Source organism: Tiliqua scincoides, chromosome 8, assembly GCF_035046505.1.
Source record: "Tiliqua scincoides isolate rTilSci1 chromosome 8, rTilSci1.hap2, whole genome shotgun sequence".
Classification (NCBI taxonomy): domain Eukaryota; kingdom Metazoa; phylum Chordata; class Lepidosauria; order Squamata; family Scincidae; genus Tiliqua; species Tiliqua scincoides.
Genome location: NC_089828.1, coordinates 7286904 through 7300737, shown reverse-complemented (window position 1 = coordinate 7300737; position 13834 = coordinate 7286904). Strand labels below are relative to the sequence as shown.

General features: G+C 44.1%; 1 protein-coding gene across 1 annotated transcript in view; it reads left to right on the top strand.

Annotated features, from left to right (window-relative positions):
- Window positions 1-13834, top strand: part of MEGF11 (multiple EGF like domains 11) — a 309714-nt gene that overhangs the window by 80682 nt on the left and 215198 nt on the right. Inside the window, exon 5 of the mRNA XM_066635603.1 lies at window positions 1022-1122. Coding sequence (XP_066491700.1) covers window positions 1022-1122 — 101 coding nt within the window. The remainder of the gene's footprint in view (window positions 1-1021; window positions 1123-13834) is intronic.

Here is a 13834-nt window from a genome sequence, read left to right as displayed (position 1 = left end):
TTACAGTTTATTTTGGTGTTGGCTAGTTAAAGCAAACTAGGGTCAAACTGTTGTTAAACCTGAATCCGATGTCCCAAAGCAATTGTCAGGGCTGTGTGTATCCTGCAATAACCTCTCAGAAGTGTAGAACTGGTATTGGACCCTTAGGCTCAAAATATGAGCTTAACACCTAGAGAAATTTTGGAAGCTTGGGGGTAGTCCATGTGAACAACCAGAGTTGGTGCTTGGCTCCCATGACTAGCAGGAGCGAAGAAATATATACACAGATTAATTTCAAAAACTTCTGTAGGTTGTAGAACTCAGCTTCCCCAACCGCGCCCCCCCCATGCAAAATCTTACTGCAAAATATTGAAAGCACCAGCAGTCAAGAACAACAAATTTTATAGCAATAAAAATATTCTGTAACATTGTCTCATTAACATGAACATCATGGGCCATTGACTTAGAAGCCCTGCGCTGTAGGGGCTCTGCGGGCGGCCTCCACTCCAGTTCCCACGTTGGTGCTGTAACATATGTCTTTAGCTGGGTGGGGTGGATAACATGGGCTCCTTCCCACACCAGAGTCCTAGCCATTCACTAGACTGGGGTGTGCTGGTAAAATGCCACCCATGCCCCGTAATAAAAATCATCTCTGAGTGAGAGAAAATGGCCATTGCAGCAGTTTTGCAGCACATGGGGTTTCTGTTTATTAATGAGCTCAGTGCATAGAGAGAGAAATGTACAAAACAAAGAGATGTTCTGTCAACTGTTAGTCCCCAGGAAAGATACCATTGCCAAGTTACAGTGAGCCTATATAGATTATGAGATGCATTATAAGGTTCAAAATCTATACTGATCTTTATATATTGATAGAAAGGTAGGTGTGTGTGTGTGTATGTGTGTTGCACTTTTAATGCCCGAATATTTTTGTACATTTTAAAGTAATTATTGAAAAATGAACTACCTTGCAGTAATATAGCACAAATATAATTTTAACTGTGGGCATAGTTTTCCAATGGTTTTTTTGTTTCTCCCAATTTAGGATAAGTTATAAAACTGCCTATCGTAGGGGACTCAGGACGATGTATCGACGGCGTTCCCAGTGCTGCCCAGGATATTATGAGAGTGGAGATTTCTGCATTCGTACGTACATGATTTTTGCTTTTTATAGAGAGGGGGATGGCAGTGTTCACACTGTACCGTTGGATCTGCCTGCAAGGTGGACTGTGGGAAGGAGCTGGAAACCAAGTCCTGTGAGAAAGAGTAGAAAGAGCTAGGTGTGCTTCCTCTGGAAAAGGAAGGCTACGGTGAGACACAGTGGTGGCCTTCTAGAATCTGAAGGATGCTTCAGGATACTTTTTGACATGAAAGAGAGGAATGGATTTGCTCTGTGTGGCTTCTGAGGGCAGGGTTAGACCCAGTGGGTTGAAGCGACAAGAACATAAGAACAGCCCCACTGGATCAGGCCATAGGCCCATCTAGTCCAGCTTCCTGTATCTCACAGCGGCCCACCAAATGCCCCAGGGAGCACACCAGATAACAAGAGACCTGCATCCTGGTGCCCTCCCTTGCATCTGACATAGCCCATTTCTAAAATCAGGAGGTTGCACATACACATCATGGCTTGTAACCCATAATGGATTTTTCCTCCAGAAACTTGTCCAATCCCCTTTTAAAGGCATCCAGGCCAGATGCCGTCACCACATCCTGTGGCAAGGAGTTCCACAGACCAACCACATGCTGAGTAAAGAAATATTTTCTTTCAAGGAAGGAAAGCTGACAAGGAAGCCAATATAGGCTAGACATGGGGGAAGAAAGGGACCTGATTTGTTATTCTAAGGACTCATAAAACCCCTCTTTTTGGACTGTTTGGTGATAAGTTCTCTCTGACACAGTGCTCGCTTTTTAAGATTTTTTTTTTGCCCCAGAAGATACTAATGTCATTTTTATACTTCTTGGGACCCTGCTTGAAATAACAAGCATGAGATTTGCATTCCTGGGAATTGGAAATATTGCAGCAAGAGCCTCCTGTAAATAGCACATTAAAATGTAGTTTGAAAATTGCTTTTCATAGAATTAATAGTTGGTTATGCTGCCACAATTCCCAGGCCTGTTCTCCTGATAAGGGATGATGGATGCTTCGTGTCGGAAAGGGGCTGCTCAAATGTAGCAAAGTCAGTTGGACAGCAGTTACACGCTTGAGTTATGTGGCTAATTATGTTGCTAACTATAAGCATATACGTAGCAATTTAAATTCTCAGGGTGCCAACTCCTGTGACTTTGTCTTGTTGCTTTCTAAAGGTGATTTCTTAAAGCTTCAGCATTTTTGAAATGCAAAGATTCTAGTCCTCATGATTGTGGAAGTAAAGTTTCTAGAAGTTGTCTGTTGGGGAGATCCTGACTTTAAAAACATAATTGCTTCCCTCCCCAGGACCAGTTCCAGGTTTCGGGGTCCTTGGAAAACTGCCTTCCATGGACTTTCTCCTACCCAGTAACTTCCAGTTTGCACCAAGATCTTTTATCTCGTCCTTCCCTGCATCAGAAATTCCTGTATTTTTGAAAATTGATACTGAAATTGCTGTCTGTTCAAACAGCAACTCAAAATTTTGAGCAGATGCATTTCCCAACCCTGAAATCCTCTTACGTGTAAGGCCCAGAATTAAACATGGACCTTCTGCATGCAAAACGACTGAGCTGTAACCCCTTGAAGACTTGACCACTATAGGAGGAAGCTGAATCTAGATCAGAGTTCCAGGGTGAAGAGATTGCTTTTTGTAGAGGGTGCTGTGTCCCTTGATGCAGTCAAGCTACTTTTATTGGTGCTGACTTTGAGTTAATAGTGTATGCGGACAGAGGGAGAACACATCTCATGGAGGGTGTAATGATCAAAAACACACTTTTTAAAAGTTGTAGATTAAAGGCTAATCGGTGGTTTTTGTTAATAGTAACCTTGCTTCTATGAAAGTTTTTAAAATAGCTTCCTAATTAAGTGTGACACATTTGGACTAGTGACAATCGAGTTTTATCTCTTTTAACTGCTCGTTCTGGGCTTCAGCAAGAGGATTCCTTGCTGCTGGCCCAGGATCTTTATCTTTTAAGTCCTATTCTGCATACAGTGATGACCCTTTTCTTCATTTCCTGTATACTCCAGGCTGTGCAATTTCTGCCCTCAAAAATAATTCTGTGTTAAGATAATCCACTTTCTATGATCTCTGTAAAATATGAAAATTGCCTTTTTTTGGGTTCTTCTGCATTGACCCTTTTCTCTGAAATTGATATCCTTCACTCACTTTTTATGGAGCATCTGTGATGCAAAGTCCAAATTGTTAGACTTCCAGTATTTTCTATGTTCCCTAACTTCTTCCCCCCCCCGACATGATTTGTGACAATTTTGTTTGAAATTTAAACAAGGTTGTTGCTGTGGCCTGCCCAGTGTTTAGGCTATTTAGTAGTAGTAGTAGTAGTAGTAGTAGTAGTAGTAGTAGTAGTTTTAACTTTATTGTCATTGTGCTACAGCACAACGAAATTTATGCACCTTTGAGATACAAGCATAATATATACTACAATTCCAACAATCACACTCTGCACACTCATCCACACATTCTATACAACATGCATCATAATATTAAAACAGTATAACAGACCATAATGCCCAGGAGCAGGGTAACAACTAAATTGCCTTATTCAACGTAATTATGGCTGTGGGGTAAAAACTGTTCAGGAGTCGTGTGGTGCTGCTCTCATAGTTCTGTATCGTCTACCCGAAGGCAGCAGTTCAAAGAACTTATGAGCTGTATGGAAGGGGTCTCTCAGAATACTATGTGACTTCTGTAGACAGTGAGATGTATAGATGTCCTCCAAAGCTGGTAGATAAAGGTTGATGATGTGCTGTGCGATCTTAATAATTCTCTGCAGAGTATTTTTGTCCCCTGCAGAGCAATTTCCGTACCACACCAAGATATCATAGGTTAGGACACTCTCAATGGTGCAACGATAGTAAGACACAAGCAGCTGCTGTGACAAATTTAACCTCCCAAGCTTCCTCAGAAAATATAACCGCTTTTGTGCCTTTTTTAATCAACATGCTGGTGTTAATAGTCCATGAGAGGTCCTCTGTGATGTAAATACTTAGGAATTTGGAACTAGCGACCCTCTCCAGTACTACTATGCACTGAAATTCAACATGATCTCTTTGCAAGTTCACCCTGCTTTATTGCTTCGTGTTCATCCTGGCTGAGTAATTACTGAATAACTGCCCCTTGAATTAGCCTCTGTGAACTGCCCCATATCAGTTTCTATTCCCTCAGGTGTGTGCCTGACTGATTACTGATTTCTTGTTCCTCTTTTTCAATAGCCTAGTAGCGCTATAAATAATCAGTAATTACTTCTCGTTCCATGGGGACAGAAACTGATGTGGGGCAATTCAGACCTGGGGCATAGGGTAATTATCCACCGGTCTCTTAGCTGGGGTCATAATAGTTTCCATAAAATGGGACGAACCTGTAAGCAATAAACTTTTATTTGATGTCACCAAGAGCCTTTACTGATTTGAACTTAGGTAGAAATTATTGTGACAACTTGGCTATTGAAATGGGTGTTGCTGGTTGTTAAAGAATATTCATATATTTTCAGCAGAAGTTCCCAAAGTAGTTCTGTGGTGAATGGGGGGGGGGGTAATATGAGATACTTGGTTTTGCTTTGGAACAATCCAGACCTGCTTGTATTCCGCAAGGACCAGCAACGGTTCCACACTAGGCTGCTTTCAGGTTCTTGACTTGCATGGTTTAGTGTTGATCTCCTATGGCAAAGGCAGAGGAGAAGAGACTGTCTGGTGTGAGACCCAGGAAGATCTGAACCTTCCACTGTGAAGGATTGCAGTCAAATGCCACAAACTCTTTGCAGCCACCACGTACTCCTTTGCTCCTATTGGCCTGGCAATTTTTCAGCGTTGTCATGGCGGAGGTAGAGGTGCTGTTCCTGGGATGGTGGTTTTGCATTATGAATGAGGGTTGCCTCCACTGTTACAGGGAGACCATTAATCTCATTTTACTAAGACATGATGGATGCGAATCGGTGGAAAGAGTTCAGTGAAGGAAAGTGCTTTGGTATCTTTGCCATGCTAGATTTTGAAATGGGGGGCAGAAGGAACTTGGGGAGAAGATCTCCCCTTCGTGGCCTTTGAAGGAGAGATCTCAAATAATCACCAAGCATGACAGAGTAGTCTTGTCATTTACAGAGCAACCACAGGCTTGCAAAAATGAATTGCTTTTCTTGAACAGTTTGGTGTGTGTACCTGAGAATACCAATATTGTGTGAGTCGGAGGTACACAAGGGAGACTTGCACCTTTTGGTAGTGCGTTATTGAGGCTCTGTGCTTGTGCAGTGGAGGGGTGGGGTGAGATTTAAATTCCAGACTTCAAACTAGTTTAAGCCAATCAGTCACATTCTCTCTAGGGAACTTTGGGAGCTGTAGTTTTGGTGAGAGACTTTTTTATGCTCCTTCAGTATAGTGTGATAAAAGCAGAACTAAATGTTCCCCTATTGTGCCTGAAAAATAGGTCATGAAAGAGAGCATCTTTGGGAGAAGGGCAGTTTCTGGAGTGAGCCTCCCTAGCTCCTTTTGATATGTGGTCACCATCTTAGTTTTCCCAGAATGCCCCTTGGAATGACCATCCGTTGTGAAGTATTGAGCTTCATGACTGGGTGGGAATTTCAACCTTGCTCTGCTGAGTTGAGCGCTACCCACTATACCAAGCTGCCGCCCTCCCCAGCTATCAGGTGCCAAGTATGTAACAATGCATGATTTTGCTCATTGGGCCCATATACTTGTGGTGACAGCCTGATGATGTCTTTTATGGAGGACCAAACTGTGAGCGAACGAGTGAATGTGCATTCTCTAGCTGCATTGGGGCTGCAACATAGGTGAACATAACATAAGAACATAAGAACAGCCCCACTGGATCAGGCCATAGGCCCATCTAGTCCAGCTTCCTGTATCTCACAGCGGCCCACCAAATGCCCCAGGGAGCATACCAGATAACAAGAGACCTCATCCTGGTGCCCTCCCCTGCATCTGGCAATCTGACATAACCCATTTCTAAAATCAGCAGGTTGCGCATACACATCATGGCTTGTACCCCATAATGGATTTTTCCTCCAGAAACTTGTCCAATCCCCTTTTAAAGGCGTCTAGGCTAGACGCCAGCACCACATCCTGCGGCAAGGAGTTCCACAGACCGACCACACGCTGAGTAAAGAAATATTTTCTTTTGTCTGTCCTAACCCGCCCAACACTCAATTTTAGTGGATGTCCCCTGGTTCTGGTATTATGTGAGAGTGTAAAGAGCATCTCCCTATCCACTCTGTCCATCCCCTGCATAATTTTGTATGTCTCAATCATGTCCCCCCTCAGGCGTCTCTTTTCTAGGCTGAAGAGGCCCAAACGCCGTAGCCTTTCCTCATAAGGAAGGTGCCCCAGCCCCGTAATCATCTTAGTCGCTCTCTTTTGCACCTTTTCCATTTCCACTATGTCTTTTTTGAGATGCGGCGACCAGAACTGGACACAATACTCCAGGTGTGGCCTTACCATCGATTTGTACAACGGCATTATAATACTAGCCGTTTTGTTCTCAATACCCTTCCTAATGATCCCAAGCATAGAATTGGCCTTCTTTACTGCCGCCGCACATTGGGTCGACACTTTCATCGACCTGTCCACCACCACCCCAAGATCTCTCTCCTGATCTGTCACAGACAGCTCAGAACCCATCAGCCTATATGTGAAGTTTTGATTTTTTGCCCCAATGTGCATGACTTTACACTTACTGACATTGAAGTGCATCTGCCATTTTGCTGCCCATTCTGCCAGTCTGGAGAGATCCTTCTGGAGCTCCTCACAATCACTTCTGGTCTTCACCACTCGGAAAAGTTTGGTGTCGTCTGCAAACTTAGCCACTTCACTGCTCAACCCTGTCTCCAAGTCATTTATGAAGAGGTTGAAAAGCACCGGTCCCAGGACAGATCCTTGGGGCACACCGCTTTTCACCTCTCTCCATTGTGAAAATTGCCCATTGTCACCCACTCTCTGCCTCCTGGCCTCCAACCAGTTCTCAATCCATGAGAGGACCTGTCCTCTAATTCCCTGACTGTGGAGTTTTTTCAGTAGCCTTTGGTGAGGGACCAAAAAACTTTGGTGAGTTTTTGCAGAGCCTTTGGTGAGTAGCCTTTGGTGAGGTGGAGGAGTTCTAACCCTTTGTTTGTTCTGCTAGTTCCCAACTGTGCTGCTTAAGCCATGGAAAGGAAAACTTCTAAGCCTGATTCTTTGTATTTCCCTTGGGCAAATAATAGCAGTGTTGTTGGGCTAAAGGGAATTTTGATTGGGACCCAGTGCAAGGAAAGAGAAGGCTAGCCGTCTCCCCCATTGAGGAACTTATCTGAATTGATCTCTCTCTCTCAAACACAGTGGCTGTTTCCTGTAAAACAGGGGTGCTCAATAGGTGGATCGCGATCTACCGGTAGATCGCGAGGCAAAATGAGTAGATCGTGGAATGCCGACCCCCCCCCTTCAGGTGCCTCGGGGAGGAAACGCCGGGAGTAAGGCCCATTGTACTCAATGGGGCTTACTCCCAGGTAAGTGTGGCTAGGATTGCAGCCTCACAGCCTAATCCTAGGCATGTCTACTCAGGAGTTAGTCCTGTTATACTCAGTGGGGCTCAAGGTACACCAACATACATTGTACACATAAATGTTATATGTTACGATGGTGCGAACATTGTAAAAAAAACTCTGGTAGATCTCCGGGCCTTGCTGGGTTTCAAAGTAGCTCTCGAGCCAAAAAAGTGTGAGCACCCCTGCTGTAAAAGATATATGTTGGAAACTTCAGTTGCAGGGCTCTGGCAGCAGAAAGGAAGTGTGCAGCATTACCCTTTCCTGCTTCACAAGCAGGAGGGAGCTGGAAGGGGCTGCTTTCCTCTTGGTCACAGTTTGCAAGGGTGGGGGGGGAGAGACCCACATGTGCAGCATCGGCTACAGCATGTTTGCAAAGTGGCTGTTTAGAAGGATTGAACAGGAATCGTACATTGGATCTGGTGCAGACTCAGTGGCAAGGTGTGCTTTGGGCTCATGTGTTTCTTCCTCCTTTGTTCAAAGCTATCAACCTTGAATTTCCAGCACGCATGAGTGAACTGTAGTTTCTCATTGCATCCTGATGTGGCAAATGGTTCTTATAGACCATGACATTGAAACAATTGTTTAGTCTTTGTTAACTTGATCTGGGCCACTATGTGTGTGTTCTGCCCGGGAGCCTTGACATATGGCCTCCTTGCCCTCCCAAGTGGCTGCTTTGGTGATCTGTGTTGACACCCAGAGGTTCTATGGTGTATATAGATACCCTCCCCATCACCACCACCTTCAGCTAGGCAAGGTGAGATAAATAATTCATTATTTGGGTTAAAACAAAGAATCCCAAGGGAAGGCTCTACTGATGGAGCCATATGGCCTAATTGTTCCACATCTGGACTCTGGAAGCAACTATTCCGAAAGCTTCCTGCCATCTGTATGAATCCAATTCTTCTTTCGGTTTGGGGAATAGGTTGCCACAGTGTGGCTTTGCACCCATCAAGTGTTTTGTTTCTGATTGAAAAAGAAAAGGGAGCTTCATTGATGGGAGGAAACGGGGAATGTGTGTGGGAAATGTCACACAGGCAGCCTGGAATTTTATGTCTTATTTCCAGTTTGCAATAAGATTGGGAGATATTTGGAAAAGTAGAGGAACAGACACCCCTCCCCCCAACCAGGACTGTTGATCTTAGAGCAGATGTGGGCTTTTCAGCATCTTACAATGATATATTGAAAGGCATTTAATGTCTTTTGACTGAAAGGTCCCACTGCCTCCAGCAGCACCTGTTCAACTTGCTTCCGTACTTTGCAAGGTGAGACAATAATAATAATAATAATAATAATAATAATAATAATAATAATAATAATAATAATAATAACTTTATTTTTACCCCGCCTTTCTCCCCAAAGGGACTCAAGGCGGCTTACAACATATTAAAAACAATTTAAAAACAAATAAAAACATATTAACACATACTAAAAACAGCAGTCAGAGTAAAAAAAAATAGGTAAAAAGAGCATAGAGCAGCAGCAAGTCATAAAAGAATCAGGCCTGTAAAAAATATTAAAAGATGTTAAAAGATGTTAAAAGGCCAAGAACTCAGAAGGCCTGTTTAAACAGAAGGGTCTTCAGGCCTTGCCGAAAGGTCTCAAGAGAGGGAGCCATTCTTAAGTCAAGGGGAAGGGAGTTCCATAGCGTTGGTGCCACTACTGAGAAGGCCCTATTTCTTGCAGCTGCCCCACATACCTCCCTAGGCGGCGGCACTTGTAAAAAGGCCTTCTCTGATGACCTAAGAGGGCAAGCCGGATTGTACGGGAGCAGGCGATCTCTAAGATACCCTGGTCCAGAGCAGTATAGGGCTTTAAAGGTCAATACCAGCACCTTGAATTGGGCCCGGAAATGAATGGGCAGCCAGTGCAGCCGCTGGAGAAGCTGCTCCAGACAGGCAGGCACCATTCTCGGTAACACATCATGTGATCTGGGATCATTCCTACAATGCAAGGAAGTTCTTAGAATCCCAGCTGCATAAAATTGTCTTAAGGCTGAAGCAGTTCATAGAATCCCAACTCTTCAAACTTGATGCCTTTCATGAGTGATGGCTCTTTCCTCTCTTACAGAAGCAACACGAAGATATGCCCAGTCATTCCAATTTGGAGTTGCAAACCTATCTTCATTGTAGTTTAAGTAGTACCCACTGTATAGTACGAACATGCAGATGTTTAGATTGGCAGAAGATTAATTTGCTCCCATTTGTCCATTTAAATTTTATCCAGAAATTTTATTTATAATTGTGGAGTAAAAAAGCACCCTGAAAACACAGGGCAAGATGTCTGCCTGATCTCTTGCTACCATTCCCAGAACACCAAATCCCAGTGCCTTCTCCACCACATGTTTAAGGCTAGTTAGCCAGTGTAAGACCGTCCCGTGGAGTCCTGAGCTGCACCCATCAAAGAAGCATCATTCTGTTCCTGAACATGATTGGAGAAGGGGATTGCAAACAACTTGGCTTACCACACAGCAGGGTGCTCTGGTCCTTATATTAGCAGAATCTGACTCTGCCAAGCCAGGCTGGTCACTGGACCCTCCTATGAATGCTTCTTCTGTGGGCGAGGACCAGTCCTTTGCAGTGGCTGGCTGTGGCTCCTGTTCCTAAGTTTATTTCTGGTTCCCTCCTGATCGCTGTTCAATCCAGATGCCAGATCATCCAGCCAAAGTGGCAGAGATGCATTAGAGTGCAGCTTCCTTACACGTCCCTTCCCAGCTACTGTCAATGGCCAGCCAGGGATGAGCAGGTCCACTGCCAGCTGTCCCTCAACTACATTATCCCTTCAACTCAAGAGTGCAGCAACTAAATGCTTACTTTGGAGTACATCACAGGCAAAAGCAGTGCTGCAGTCGGGCACTCATGCATTTGGGGGGTTCTGGTGCTGCCAGGCGAACCAGATGAGAATCACTAGTGAGGGTGGAGGCCTGGATTGTGTGCCCTTGTCTAAAGCCACCTTGTGAATGGGTTTGTTGCTTGCTCAGTAGTCAGCCCAGTGTGGCGAGAGCTAGGTGGGCTTCGCTCCTCCGTTTAATGGTACCTGTTTATCTAATAACTTTAAAAGACTGCACTGACAATAGCAGAATTTTACTTTCATGTAGCCAGTGGCATGAGGGAAGCTGGAGTTAGACAGCAGAGAACATTTGGTTTCTAGACCCACTTCAAAGCGCTGGTGTGTTAAATTTTAAACACCCAAATGGTCTATATCCAGGATATCTGAGGGTTGGGGGGGGTACATCTTCTTCCATCCCATTCTCTTCCCCCCTTTCCTCTGAGAACCTGCAGACTTCATTGCTAGTCTACAAGTGTCGGGGCTCAGATTTAACATTGCTGAGATCAATAAGGTCACAATGCAAAAAAGATGCTTGCGTGAAACAAGCACATACATTAAAATTATAAAAGGTTGGTTGTTGCTTTTTTCACATTAGCCCTTCTTTAGTGTGTCTCTCAAGTTTTAATAGATTTTTTGTGTTCTGGTTAACTTCTTTGCAGTGTTCTTTTTTCCCTTGACTTAAACAAAATAGGATAAAATGAAAAGGAGAAAACACAATAGCTACCTAAATCAAGATGACCTTAAAAAGGACTCCTCCTGCTTGGTCAAAAACTGAGATACCATCTTCCCTACTTTCTTTTATATCCCTCGCCTCCCCTCGGTGCTGGTCGACTTTCTTCCCCACCTCCTTTTTTTGGCTGTCATACAACTTTTAAACCAGAAGTAAAAATGAATCAATATTGCAACAAGGGGGTTGGAAGTGCCTTTGAAGAAATCCAATAAATAAAGCCTACGACTGTAGCACTGGCTCATTGGTCACAACCTAATTAAACTCCCAGATGTTAATTGAGTCTTTTGGAGCTTGGCTGGTTTTAACAGTTGCAGAGGATTGAACAGAATTGTTCTTGCGATTAAACTTTCAGAGTGTACAGGGGCAGCTTCCCAAGCTAAATAGGCTCTTATTAACCAGGGCTGGCCACAAGGAGAACATAAGAACATAAGGAGCACAAGATTGCATTTATTTTGTTTTTAATTTATGGTTTTCCAGTAGTTTGAATGGCTTCCATTTTGTTTCTGGGCCCCATTCAAGTTGGTCATCAACTTTAAAACCTTACCTTGCCCACTATTTTTTACTTGATAAACCTGAGTTAACCCCATTATAAGCAACTTAATTTTATCTTGACTGCATTAGTTGTTTCTGTTTTCGAAGCGGCTGCTCTGGTTTCCTGATCACATCAGGTTGGCCTCCACAGCCTGATGATGGAAGTGAAATGAAACAGATCAGTCTTGCAACCATCCTGAAGGGCGTTAGCCGACCATGGCCACCTTAATGGCCTGGCTTGAAAAATGGGGCAATATTTATTCCATTCTTCTTCATCCATTTCCTCTTTTCATTTCTTTTTGTTGTTGTTGACCTGGAAACCAAAAATACTGTAAATATAATTGAGAATGGTGTTAACTCGAAATAGTCGTTTTGGTGCCCACTGATCCTGATCAGCTGGAATGCAAGAACCATACAACTAGTCCCAGGCATGCTATAGGACTTTGTCCTTGCAATATGATGGTGGGACTGTTCAATGAACAGTGGTACTGGACAGTGGTACTGTCCAGATGCAGACTGACCCAACTTGGTCAGATCCAGGCCATACTTCTGGGATGTGAGTATTGTTCAGTAAGCAGTTATGGGGAGGACTTGAACTGGGGCTGCAGGAGAAGCCCCCCACCCAGCAGCCCTGATCTAAGTTGTGTCTTCAGCTGCTTTTAACCACACAAGGAAAAGTTCACCATGCCTGTAGCTCTCCCCCCACCCCATTGCCAGGGAATCAGTTCCATTGTAAAGGTCCCTTTGTGCTGTGGCTTCCTGTTGAGAAGAGGAGGCAAGATGATGACTTTGTTTGTTGTGTTGGGGCAAGCTGCCGTTTAAGGGGGTGTGCTGCAGGAAGTGCACTCTGCAATTCTCAGAGGCATCTTTTCCTGTGTCATGACTTCATATCTGCTTCTCTAAAAAAAGGGCTGCAGCTGTGGATGGTACCTGCAAGGCACCCTTCTTTCTCCTCCTCCTCATCTCTCCTTCTTCCTCCTCCTCCTCTTTCTCAATACTGCTGGTCATAACTGGTGCAAAGGGCTGACTGGGCCAGGTCCCAAAGTCTGACAGCATCAGCTTTCATGCCACAGAGAGACTCTCTTTGTGATGGATGCTCAAATGGCTCATTTGATAATAGCCCCCTTTCCTTTGGCAGGGGCCCACTTCATTCCACTTATCGCCATTTAAATCAAGCAAGCTCCAGATTGCTAAATAGTCTCTTGTGTTATTCTAGTGATGCATTATAGTCATGAGAGCATGTTGGCACCTAACTGTGATCCAAGTCAGAAGGGTGTGTGTGTGTGTGTGTGTGTGTGTGTGTGTGTGTGTTCACAAAGTGCTAAAAAATAGTTTCTGCTAGCAACAGCAGCCCACTCCAGGTGAAGGGTTCCATATGGTCCTTTCTATACTTGGTAAGTGCGCTTATCTCTCCATCTGGAACATCACTCCATGCATTAGCTGAAGGGGCTGCCATATGTTAAGCATGTTGGGCTTTTGACTTTCTTCAGTATGTTGGGAACTTGTGTCTGTGAGAGAGAGGAAGGATGGTCAGAAAGTAGAGTTGGAACTACTGGTGAAAGAAGAAGGGAATTCACGCCCCAAATTTTGCCCAACCTGTGCTGAAATTTTGCCCAGTGTTGAAGCCTGCCCAGCCTTTGCTGAAATGGAGGGCTGAATCCTATCCAACTTTCCAGCATGGATGCAGCTGTGCCAATGGGGCATGCGAGGCATCCTGTGGGGGGAGGCAGTCATAGAGACATCCCCAAAGTAAGGGAACATTTGTTCCGTTATCCCGGGACTGTATTGTAGCTATATTGGCATTGGAAAGTTAGATAGTATTGGACCCTGAGAATCCCTGTCCTGGGCAGCTTCTATCTATGGCAGCCATTTTCAATCTTTTTCAGCTCTCGGCACACTGACAAGGCACTAAAATTGTCAAGGCACACTACTAGTTTTTTACTTACATTAAATTACTACATTACAGTCAATCTTGAATTAATAAAATTAATACAATTAAATCATTACATGACAAAAAAATTGACAAAAAGCATGGAGAGGGAAGTATATGTGGTTTCTGAAAAGGAGGAAAAATCCTATGTTCAAATTCTTATCAAAAGT